The 12,841-nt window shown below is 41.0% G+C and overlaps 1 protein-coding gene across 1 annotated transcript in view; it reads right to left on the bottom strand.

The window, feature by feature from the left end:
• The window catches only part of LOC124555552 (potassium voltage-gated channel subfamily H member 2-like), a 1,273,976-nt gene that overhangs the window by 314,872 nt on the left and 946,263 nt on the right, over positions 1-12,841 (bottom strand). Inside the window, exon 6 of the mRNA XM_047129507.1 lies at positions 8,315-8,432. Within this exon, the coding sequence (XP_046985463.1) occupies positions 8,315-8,432 (118 nt within the window). The remainder of the gene's footprint in view (positions 1-8,314; positions 8,433-12,841) is intronic.

Here is a 12,841-nt window from a genome sequence, read left to right as displayed (position 1 = left end):
GGATTATGTCCTTGTATAAAATGAACCACACTTTCCATTATTCGATGATTTGAATTCAAAATCTACTGCAAGTTGCATGAATCCTTTAAATTACGAAGAATAAATCACTGACAGAAAATGTGTCAGAATTTTTGGACTTATAAGCACAAGTGGTGATGCGAAGTCTAAAAGAAAATTCAACTAGAGTAAATATTATAATGTTTTCGGCAACAGCATTAGTTAATGGATAAATGGAAACCGTAAGTCAATGGCTAAATTCCTTGCAGTACATCGTAAGAAAAGGGATGCATGAAGCCATAGGGATTTTGTTTTCAAAAAGGAGAATCTTGAACGCTGCAACCTAACCAGTTCTTTTACAGGAAGAGTTTCCCTTTCGGTCATTGCTAATTCTTTTGGAATGAATGTTGCATGTGAAATCTGGTATCCCTGTCCCTTCTACTCTTCCCATTGTGGGCCGCGTAGAAGACCGACTACAAATGTGGACGTCGGGGACATGCAAGACCCGGGGGAGTTTCAGCACCGTAAGATATTGTCCTGGGAACAAGATTGTAAAAAACAAACTCGAGTTATTGATTGTAAAATTTTTTTTAGCTAGAGGCACAAATAATTCTTCTCCAAATCGTTATATAAATCGATCCCTATCTTACTTTTAGAGATAAATTCCAAATTATTTTTTCTCTTCTGTAGGCTATCCTGTCTTCTAGGTACCGTACGCTCGGGGTCTAGGCTTAAGAGGTTTTCCAAGGTTCCCCGCCGGCCGGAGTGGCCGAGCGGTTGAAGGTGCTACAGTCTGGAGCCGCAAGACCGCTACGGTCGCAGGTTCGAATCCTGCCTCGGGCATGGATGTGTGTGATGTCCTTAGGTTAGTTATGTTTAAGTAGTTCTAAGTTCTAGGGGACTGATGACCACTGATGTTAAGTCCCATAGTGCTCAGAGCCATTTGAACCAAGGTTTCCCTGCTTAAGAAAGTTCCCGAATGGGTAGACCCTGATAACAGTTTCATGAAAGATCATCTTCCTTGGTTGTGCACAGCAGACGTAACACCTTGATGCACGTAAAATCAATACAGCCGCGGTACCTGTCTCTTCATTTCTTCTGTTTTCAATGATTCTTTTCTTCGTCTGTCTTAAACATAATTTTTTTTTCAGTCGGAGGACTGACTATCATCACTTCAGGGTTACCCACACTAATAGATAGCTCGCGAAGTGTGTTCGGTAAATCAAAATTAGGCTCACAAACTTCGCTCGCTGCGAGGTGCATTGTAATGTCCCCACAGAAAATACCCTCTACCACGTACCAATTAATCATTTTCAATCAAACCATCCACATTCATTCACTTTGGAAAAGTTATCTGATCTGATATTCTCGTAATATATGCGGCAACAGCTCGACGACGCCAAAGTATTTTCTAGTGCGTTTATTCTTTGAAATAACAGAGATCCGGATATGCATTCTCCATGGTTGTTGGAGTGGTAACTAGGACAGCTTCTGGAGTATCTGTTGAGGGATTGACGTGCTTCTGAGAGATACATATTCTGCTTTTCTTCTCGCTAAAGCGAGCCAATTAACATTTGTGCCGCTAGCGGTTTGTTTGAAGAGAAAGAGACTGTAAACGGAAAATAATTAAGGCGTGGAATCACCGGGGATCTGGACATGTAATGGAGATGGATTTAATACACAATTTCCTCCATAAATAAGGTTTGTGACTTTTTTGTTCTGGAGTGAATGAACGAATGAGTTTTTTCTGAATCATTTGATGATCACGTTGGCCCTGTAATTTGTGGGGAAGTTTCAGCTGTGTCGAAGAGAGCCTGCAATCACTGAGTCTGTGTTAAATCGTCCAAAAAGGCTTCGTACACATCTGGAATTCGCAATCTTTCGTAAAAGGAACAAATTGTCCAGACGATTGATTCTCCCGACTGACTGCAGTGTTTGTCAGTAATAATAACTGTAAAGATCTCTTACAGCAAGCCAGCCGCTGATTACCAAGACGAAGGACTCCACCAAAGATCCTATTTGGCTCATTTCACGTAATGAAATATTATATTAAAAACTGTACATAGATAAAGGAGAGAAATTGAGAGAGCGAATGAAAATAGAGATAATACTAATAATCCTCCATTAGTCTAATTTTTCGCCTGTCTTATCACGGATCAGCCAAAAACGGGGAGGGCCTTACTTTATTGTATAGATTTATGTGTGAAGGTGAAGTAATCTTAAAGGCAACAGATACACGTCTATACAGACAAGACATTACACAGAGATAGCGGTTAGCTGCATTCATCATCTATCCTTAGATAAAGAGACGTCAACTTATTATCCGAACATTTCCACGAAAATAGGAAAAAGTCCATTTTCTTTTAGTTTTATCAGCAAAATCGGTATAGTTTTTACTGCAGTCGCATCTCATTATTTTGTGACGTCCAGGGAAGTGTACCGTCACCGACCACAAATGATGAGCAGAGACATGACCACCCTGCGCAAAATCAGGAAAAAGAAAACTTTGACTATTTTGCTGCGAGAACTACTGGTCACTGAAGACTGTACTCGTTATTTTGAAACCATCATCGGAGTAAACAAACCACGAGAATTTTAACTCCAAAGAAAAAAAATCTATATTAGGCCAATTCTTCCAGCTTGTTGAACAAATTAGACGACCTGAGAGAATCTCTCGCGTTCAGTGTCTGTAAATAAACTGTCATCCACGTGAGTATTACAAACGTTTCAGACAATCTTTCACGCCATTGGCACACATATCAAGAAAAAAACAACATATTTATTTTACGTTTGACAAAAAGAAGCTATAATCCAAGAGAATGTAGCTGTTCTGTACACTCTGACAGGGCCCGTTTTACTAGTGCAATGCTATATCATACTAGCGTTTACAAAACAAATCGTGAGAGCCTATCTCGCCCTGTGTAGGTGGAAGACTGAAATTTCGTTAAAAGATATCACGAAAACGAAAAAAAGACAGAATTGTCAAGAATCATTCCGCAGTGCCCTTGCCATCTCTTCCACCCGCCAGGCGGCACGTGATTGATATAAGTATGATAGGCTAATTAATTAATTAATTAAATTGATCACGAGAGTCATTTTACATGGCAAAAATTTTTTTCCAGCTTTCAGATTACACTGACCAGCTAGGACAACTGGGAATCCATGGAGGCAACACGATGTTCCTTTCGAGGAACACTATTGATAAATGGCATTTGAAGCTGACCACAGAGGGATTCTACAGTCCAAAACATACACAACATACCCTGCTTAAAAGGCGGTCTTGAGCCTACAGGTACACACGTGAGTCACTGATAATGTTACACTTTCAGGTAGAAATGCTGTCTGCGATTGGGAATCAAGTCTGTCCATTCTACAACATACGCAAAATGTGTCTTGCAGATACATCTTTTAATGGTTACGGCCACTGTTAAATCATATTCGTGCCACTCTCGTATCTCGAAACGAGTCACCCTTTTTCTTTTTTTATTTCGAACCTGTCTGCTAAGGATCCCATACACCAAGAACCCCAGCGCTGTTTTTAGACAATCCTTCTGCATCTTGTAAGTGCTCCTAAGTCTCTGCCCCATCCTCCCTCCAGATTAGTCTATGTGATCGTCCAAATTTAAGTCTGACTTGTGCAGAAGTCGGAGAGGGCTATATCTAAGACCTTCTGCGTCGTGTGGGCAAACAGGACGAACTGAGTTAATGCAACATACGTGCGGATTTGATCACTCAATGCAAATGGGAACGTGGTGTCATAGCTCTGCCAACTACGTACAGTGTGTAAGGCCAGCGCCAAACGAAGCTTTCCCCTGCAACACGAGGTAGCAGAAGAGATAGTACGATAGGTTACAGTGGTGTTTCCTGTTGGGAAAATTAGGAAGACTACACATCATACATGGTATGGAGGAAGGACAAAGATTTTGCTATACATCTCCAAATCACATACAGGTAGTTCGAAGGAGATCTGCGTCGCTCAGGGTGTATTCATGTCTATCACACAACCATATGAAGCGATCCTATTAAATATACAGGTATTGGTTCATTGGAGCAGATGGTTCGTGACTAAAGTCGCTTCCACAGACCGGGGTAAAGTTTCATCACCTGTACTATAGGATGACCGTATCCAACAGACAACCAATCACACGAGAGGGCTCTTGCGTTTCTCCTTCATAAGCAGTTTAATACATTGTGTTTTTCAGTTGTAACACACCCAATCAGTGTACACCACCGTACACTTTGTTTTTTCGACCATGACTTAAGAGTGCTTTGTCAGCTGCTGCTAAACCGAAATTAACACGTTTCGATCCTCTGGCTCTCACAGAAAACTGTACATTGCATGGTATAAACTATACAGCTACCAAACCACAGGCTGGTAGAAATAAAACGCAGCCGCGATGTTTCTGATTGTCAAAAATGTGGAAGACATCGCAACATATGGAAACTGGAAGAGTTTGCGGTATTGTAGAGCGCTTCCAGCAACTGTTCGAAGGTGACTACCTGTACAGTTAATATCTTCCCATCGAAAGGGTAGCGGATGTCTCGGTGCTCCGTTTCTAAAAGCATTGTTCCTCGATTTTGCAGTCATGTACATGATTACTGTTCCATTGTTGACCATCGCCAGAAGGTGCTGTTCACAACATGCGTGAGTAGCATAAATAAAAAGAGGTACTGTTATTATATTGGCGAAAAAAATTAAAATAAAAACATGTTGGGTATAGTAGCACATGGAAATAGAACGAGTCTGTAGCAATGAGAAAACGCTTCCACACAACTGTATTAAGTTATGACCTTAACATGTAATCCCATGTTCCACAGCGAAAAGCAGCAGATATCCAGTGCTCTAACAAGGTTCGCTCCATCTCAACAGAATGATGTCAGTCAATCATTACGCAGTATTCAACAACGTTCCCAGTGGACAGTTGGGATTGGAAAGACTCCATTGATATGGGACGATGTACTGTAATACACACCGCACCTGATAGCAAGATCAATTTTAGCAATTTTACCCAGAAGTCGGAGAGAGGAATTTCCACCACATTCTGCAACCTGTCTAGAAACAGAGTGAGTCGAGTTAATGCTGTAGGAGAGTGTACGATGTGTAAGGTCAGCGTCATATGAATCCTGCTCCTTCAGAACGATGACAGTACAAACAGTTATTGTGGTGTTTCTTGCTGGAAAAATTAGGACGACTCAACATCGAAGCACATCCGTGCCCCTCAGAATCCATTCACGTCTATGACCCAAACATTCTATCATTGTTTTCCTGTACCACTGAGCAGAGAAAAATTACGAACTATAAAAGCTCCGCTAATTTCTACCGATAGATTTTTACCGCATCTCTCTCTTCCGGTATATCTAAAACAAATACCATCTACATGCCAGCATCGAGCGTATGTGGCGATCCGATTAAATATACAGGTATTTATCCATTGGAGCAGGTGGCCAGTGATCGACGTCGCTTGCAGAGGCAAGTGTAAAGTTTTATCGCCTGTACTGTACGAGAACCTGTATACTTACAGGTAATTCACTTTTTAAACTCCTCTCTGTCCAACACCAGCATCTCATCAGCTGAACGTATTTCCCACCAAAAAGAATAAAGATAGTACCTTACGTCCTAGCCTTTTTCCGATCAGCTTATAGGTGTAGGGTAGAGTTTGAGTGTATGTGTGTCTCGCTAATTTCGAGTGGTGTTGCGAATTTTTTTCCCACTAGTATAACCCCAGTTGTATGGTATTTTCAGTTTTTGCAGTGTATTGCATTTTTACACCGTCCTTGTGTAGCGCTATGCAGACAGTTGTGTAATGAGGCCTGATCTTTGCGATTAATTATGTAATTAGTATCGATCTTTGCGTCAGTTTCCCGACCAATATAAATGAAGTACACTAACCTAACCTTCCTCTCCCACATTTGGACAATTTCCATGTGTTAGTTGGGTGCACTTGAGCTTTCCATCCAGGAGCCTCAGGGCTCGAGTCCTGGAAAAGGCACAGCCATTTTTAATTTACCGTCAGTATCAAGTCCCTCTGGTGGTTTAATTGTGTCACGAATGGGGGGAGGGTTACACTTGGGCTTTCCGCCCAGAAGGACCAGGGTTCTAGCCCCAGAAAGGATACCGTCAGTTTTAATTTCCTGTCAATTCCCGGGTGGGGGTAGGTGGGTGGGTTTGTCCGCACCTCCCTGAGACAAAGAAATTCCCACCAAAATTTGAAATTCCCGCCAAAATTCGAAATTCCTGCCAATAGGGCAGGTTGGTGGCGAGGGGGGTAGGGGAAGAGGGGGTTGGGGTACACGTGCAGGCTGAGAAAAATAAGTGATGTCATCCAGGGGCGGGGGTGGGCGTGGTTGGCGGCGGGAGTGTTTAATTGATCAATTTAATTGATTTACATATTAATTTGGTATCAAAAGTGTCCTGACGCCGCGACTACCCTTCTAGTTATGAGTCGAGTACATTTATTTGTGTTTCAGATTAATCATGTTTAAAATTTGCTGACGCTGCCACTCTTGTCTAAGATATTTATGACTTATATCCCATTTTATTAACTGAGGTATTTTTCCCTACTAAGATAGTTAACTGTTTCTCATGTCGTATTTCTTCATGTTTTAAGTAGATGGTATTACTGGTATCTTCTTATCATGTTTCACTGCTTTCACTTGTAGACATGCACATTCTTTGCGTCTGTTGACAAACCTGAAGACGATTACAATACACTGAAAATCTGAATCAAGTAAAACGTAAAAATTCGGCGATGAATGATTGATATGAAAAGTAGGCACAATCATTACATACCTCCTTGCAAGGAAGCTTGAAGAAGTTTCCTTTTTGTCAAAGTTTATAACCAAGTGATTTTGCGCCTTTTCGTCAGAGTAACTCACATGTGTTAACTTTTTGGTCTGTCAAGGAATTGCCTATCGATGACTTAAAGAATATCCGTTGCAATAGGGAAAAGTATCTTTCAACGTCACCTCTAAAGGACAGCAGTTGCAGAACGGAAAGATCTTGTCACAGCGCTTTTTCCAAATCATCTGTTGTTACCCTCAAAGACATCACGATTTTCCCACTTTTGCTGCCTCAATAGTCAGAAAAAAACATGCTACAGGGTCCCTAGTTGGACCGGTGCACCGTGAAAGAGATTTGGGCAACAGAAGAGAGACAAACAAAACATCTGCAATTGGGCCCAGAAGCAATGAAGGAACGTACAAGAAGAAAATGACAGAAAAGCAGGCGATGCAGGAAATAGAAAACACGACCTTCATACACCACCACCAGGAACGTTGGGTAAAAACTGATCTTTGTAGAAAACCATCACCGAATTAATCAATAAGTGTGTTGTATCTCTTATGTGTCAAAATATGATTAGCAGTCTAACAGTAATGATGATGTAGACTGCTATTTGTGTTATATCCTTCTAAAACTGTCACACAGGGGAGAAATAGATTAAATGTTGGCTATTTTATCATGAGAATGCGAGGCCACGCTTCAGACAATACAATACCTATATGTTGTTTGTGTGGGCTAGTGACCTGGAATTTTTGCATCTTTTGTTTTTCTTTGGAGTGTAACGATTACTGTTCTACCGATATAAAGAATTACTATGCATATGGAACTTGAATTAACATTTGCCTTTCAAAGAGCTACTTTATTTCTATTAACTACTATAAAAACCTGGTTAAAGAATCCTATTACTAATTTTTCAAAGTGTTTTTCTAATTTTGCAGAATCATTACTTTTTATTACATTTTCTTGACTCTTCGTGCTTCGGAGGACGGATAGGATTGGGGGAGCACGGAACATTCAATAGTGGTAAGCCAAATGAATTTATGGTCTGTGTTGATGAAATTGGCGCAAATAATAATTTGTTATGACAGTGAATAGCTGATGTTATTTTCATCTCTTCTGTTATCGAGGGTATTTCTTTTTTTTTTATGGAAATAGACGTGGGCAATTCTACAGATTCTTTACATTCATTAATGAACTCTAGCGCTCTCCTTTTTAAATTTCATTATTTCACTGTGTTCTTTTTTCACTACTCATGATGTATCCTGAACACAGCAACATGCAGGATACACTGGTAATGAGACAACAAGTCAGATGATTGTAACTGGTTACTTCACGTAATTCTTGTCATTTAGTCCCTATTACATTGTAGAACCTCACAGGTGTTACACGAATGCAAGTACAAAATAACATGCAGATTAAAACCAACGCACGCATCCCATTGTGTTCTCGTGCAATGTGGCCCAGGTCTGGCCACTCTACCGTATTTACTCCTTTTAGCATAAAAAACTGCGTTTGAGCTACGATATATACACTCACGGCCTGCGACGGTGGCGCTCCTGGCGGGTGGCTGCTGCGGCTCCGGCATGCGAGGGCGTCGTGTGATGGCGTCTAGGGACGTAGCGTGCGGCACGCTTGGTACCGCTTCCTCCGACATCTGCAAGACAACATCAATTGTGTTGACGCTCATAGGTTTTCCTTTTTTGGTTTTCTGTTTGCTTCCAGTACCTTCTGGGTATTAACACAACAGCAATTTATTGAAAGAAGGGGAATCTCACAAATATAATCATAATCAACCACCATAATCGCAGCATAAAGGCGAAGAGAGACTCACATCATCACCGCTAATGTCTTTAGTGGCTGTGCGAAGAGACGACGAAGTAAAAATTATGTATCAAGTAGTCTGCAACAGTGATTGTGTTAGAGCAATTAAGCAGTTCTATCAAACTAAAAACAAAACGAAAGGCAAATATTTTCCTCGAGTTGGACACATGTTGAGAAGTTGTAATGAAAATTTACACTGAATTCTTCACCGAGATCTGCTCAGATAACTCCACAGCAGAATGATGTAAAACGAAAAGCACACACTCTTTGGTTTAATAGTGACAAGTATAAAATTACGGGAAAGTTTGGTCCACAGTGGTCTGTAAGGGGTTTTATTGAACGAATATAGAATTTCAAGGCAACTCGAGTATCTATTAGGAGAAATATGTGGGATATCTTAAGTCTCCACAAATTGCCCTACCCAAAAGATTTTTCAGAAATTCTCAGAAAATTCTGATCCTACGTAAAATCTTATCGAAAGTCTCGAGCATCAACCGTCATCAGACGTACCAGAATAAAAGACAGCGAAAAGGAAACATATATTATTAACGTTACGTTCAAAATCGCAATCACGTAGGAATATTTTACTATGGTACCACTGTCAGGCTACTGTGAAAAAACTTAGATGGATGATATAGAAATAAATATTCTCTTTCCAGCAAAAAATATTGAAATGGTATAATACGATATTGCGGTGCCTTTGTTATTACGATGCAATGTTCCTTCGGATTGAATATTTATCCGCAGACACGAGGCAAGCGGCTTTCAAGCAAAACGTCTCCCCTCTACGGGAATATACATAATGGATGTACGAGTACAGGTTGTAAACACATGGTTGACGACATATGGAAGTTTGGGTGTGGCCGTGAGTCGTATTTCGATAGCCAAATGGTAAGGCGATCGCTCGCGATAAGCGGGAAATATGGATTTGAGTGCAGGTCCGGCACGAATTTTCATTGCCGTTATTCCATTTACGCAACTCCGAATACATTTCATGTTGAAATGGCTGTCAATGAATAAATACCCCGTGTTCATACTCAATTCCTGTTAGGTCATACGCTGGGTTACCTGCAGAATTACGCTCTTCTCGGCTGACGTCGCAAAACTCACGTTTAGAAGGAGAGTGTAACGAACAGATGCGCGACATTGTAAGTCAAATATCCTTCTACGGGATCCGGAGAGCGGGCAACTTTTCATAAAGCATTAAATAAATAAATCCTTGAATATAGTTTAACCTCGATAAAGAAATGTCTGCAATAACTAAAGAGTTTCCCGCAACACAGTATAGATTTAGCAAAAATCTAACGTGTGAAACTGTGTACAGTCGTTGCACACGTAGAATGTTCCCAAATATTTTTTGTCTTGAACTGCTGAGTTATAGAACCCAGTGGGATGCTTAGGAAAGCGAGTATTTATTTATCAGGAACTATGTAAACAGAGAGCACACGAGAAAGCGTGAGAGGGCTCAATACATGCAAACGACGTCTCGAACACTGTAAGTAGCAAACTCAGATTACTGAAGGTGTTGTCGTGAATGGAAATGTATCATCGTTGAGTGATTGCAGGAAAATTCAGAACAACAATTACACAATTTCCACTTCGTGTAATAAATTCTGCATGCTTTATATGTGAATAAATGTAAAATCATGAACACAGACAGAAGAAGAAACTCCTGGAGCGGTAAGTAAGACAAAAATTTGTAGAAAACGTAATGTGAGAGAAACGGGTGAAGTTGTGTGGAGGTTGTAGTGGAGTGCAGGCAGCATGGAATATTTACAGTTGACGAATGATTAAAGACTGTTGTACGTTTGGATAGCCAGCTTCAACTTACTTAGTTAATACACAGTACGGGCTACTTTCATGGCAAATAAGGTCGGATGTCTTCGTTATTTGCGGTAATGTGATACACTATTTGTTTGCTTCACTTGCTTGTCTTTGTCTTCAGAAACAATCTTGAACGTTTTGTATATACTACATTGCGGTATACTGCTTTTTGTGTTTGATCAAGATTCTGTTAGCAACAGATATTTATTTCCTGAAATATGACAAGTATTTTTTGAAATAGATCTCTACCGTGTCTCGAAGCTCTCCAGACTATCACAACGAGCATCTGAACACAAATTTTGATTTCAAATTTAACTCACGAAACAATGATGTGCACTTACACTTACCATAGGAAACCCTGATTATCTGACTCTCGGTACATGTTTTAGCGGAAACTGGAGTAGATATCCGGTAGTATATCACGAGGAGAGATACATTTAGCAGAAAAATTACGTTGTATTCATTTCCAGAAGATAATTTGTTATCATAGATAGGACCCACATGTGTAATCCAATGCGTAAATAACTACAGCTGCCTCTTTGTGTATCTCCATCACCAAGAGACTTCTGTCAGCAAATAACAGCTCCAATGCCTTTGTAGTATTCTAAATTTCCTTGTATTATAACATGGCAAAAGAAATTTCTGTCTGAAAGCATTTTTGTGTCAGCACCACAGCCTTACCCATTCCAATTGTCACTTCAATAACTTACACAACAAATTAAGAGATAAGGGAGAGTAGTATAGCTATGCACATTTTACCACACGTAGGCATCGGGCGACGAAGCACTTAAGGTCACAATGTCACCTGATACCACAACCACGCTTCTCAGGAAATTGCACACTGCAAATTTAAGGTTATGACATCATATCAAACAAGTGTCAAGATCAGGGCCCCTCCAAGGTCACCCATCCATTGTGTCAGTATGAGGACATGACCACACTCCCTCCTTGACCTAGGCCAATAAGATGCCTTAAAAAGGTGGAGAAACAAGTTGTCCCCTCCCCCACCCCTCTCTTTCTCTCGAGTCCGATTGCGTGAATCTCTTCATTCTTGGTCTGTGCATCATAGGGGAAGTATCATCAGCGTAAAGTGTCATCAGTGATAACCACCATCTCTTTGGAGCTGCAGTTAGGTGGTTCCCTCCACCCACTCCTGTAGGAAAATTGTGTCAGGCTATTATCCAGCTTAAAAATGGCGTCAAATATTGTTGCAGAGGAAACTGTGGTGTAGTGGTTATGATACTCGCCTATTTCATGGAGGGTCGTGAGTTCAAAACCCAATTGAACTGTAAAATTTTAATTTCTATATTCGATTCGAGTACATTCTAGAAGTGTCTACAAATGTCAAGAATTATTGTACTGGAACGTTCTGTAACTGTATATATATACCGTATGTGTTCTGGCCAGAGGCAGTTCGCTCTGCACTCTTGTATGTGCAAGTGCTGAATAAATCTAAGCACCTCTCGCCGCAATTTACAATTTTTGGGTAATTTGTTACATACTTGACCAATTTTTCTCCAACTTTTCCGGGTCGGCAACCAAAGATGCAAGTAAACACTAGATTGTAAATAAGCTATATCTGCGAGTAGCCAGACACTTGAGCATGCATTAGAATCCAGGAGAAAAACATATGATGGTGCATGGCAGAAGGGCTGCCTGCAGAAGAAAACGTGACACCAAACAGTAGCTGAGTTAAACATGGAAAACTAATGGTGGACAGGACAAGGACAAGACAAAAGCAACCTATGTAAACGATGAAGTGCAAAGTGGAAGCCTCCGCAGTAACGATGGAAATCGACCGAGACCAAAGAGAAAGAGAAGCCAAATTGTGATCGGAGAGAAAGACCAAGTGCCAAGCAAGGTTATTATTTAATAGTTCATAGAATAGGGATAACAATAGCCGACAATATCAGACACGAGTACAGAACTAACTGACCATTTGCTGGGCAGCCGTATTTATATCAGCTACGAGGAACACTACTGGCCAGCATATTCACAAAGCGAGACAAGTGGTGCGCTCATGCTGGAAGCACGGTGCTGTAGCGAGGCTGTGTCCTCTAATGGCTATCTAGGTCCATTAATTGCGGTGGGCATTCAACTTCCGCAGAGCCGGAAACAGATTACTTTCCCCCAAAACAGGCGCATATGGGCAGAAACACCTTGGGCCGTAGTTTAGGGGTGGAATGGAGGAACGGGAGAAGACTCGGTCCCTTCAACCGCCGACTGCAGGAAGGGAAGATGTTCGGCAGTGTCCATTTGGACATATATGGCTGGGTGTGCTACGGATTCCACCGACCCACACTGATACAGAAGCGATCGCTGGTGCACAAGTGGCTGTAATGGGATAACTGTCCAATGTATGTTGCCACTCAGTATCAATGTGGAAGCAGGGGACCTTCTGTTGATCGAAATCAGCAG

The sequence above is a fragment of the Schistocerca americana genome, chromosome X (genome assembly GCF_021461395.2).
Source record: "Schistocerca americana isolate TAMUIC-IGC-003095 chromosome X, iqSchAmer2.1, whole genome shotgun sequence".
Taxonomy (NCBI): Eukaryota; Metazoa; Arthropoda; class Insecta; order Orthoptera; family Acrididae; genus Schistocerca; species Schistocerca americana.
Note: the sequence above shows the minus strand (reverse complement) of the source record. Positions and strands in the feature narration are given on the sequence as shown.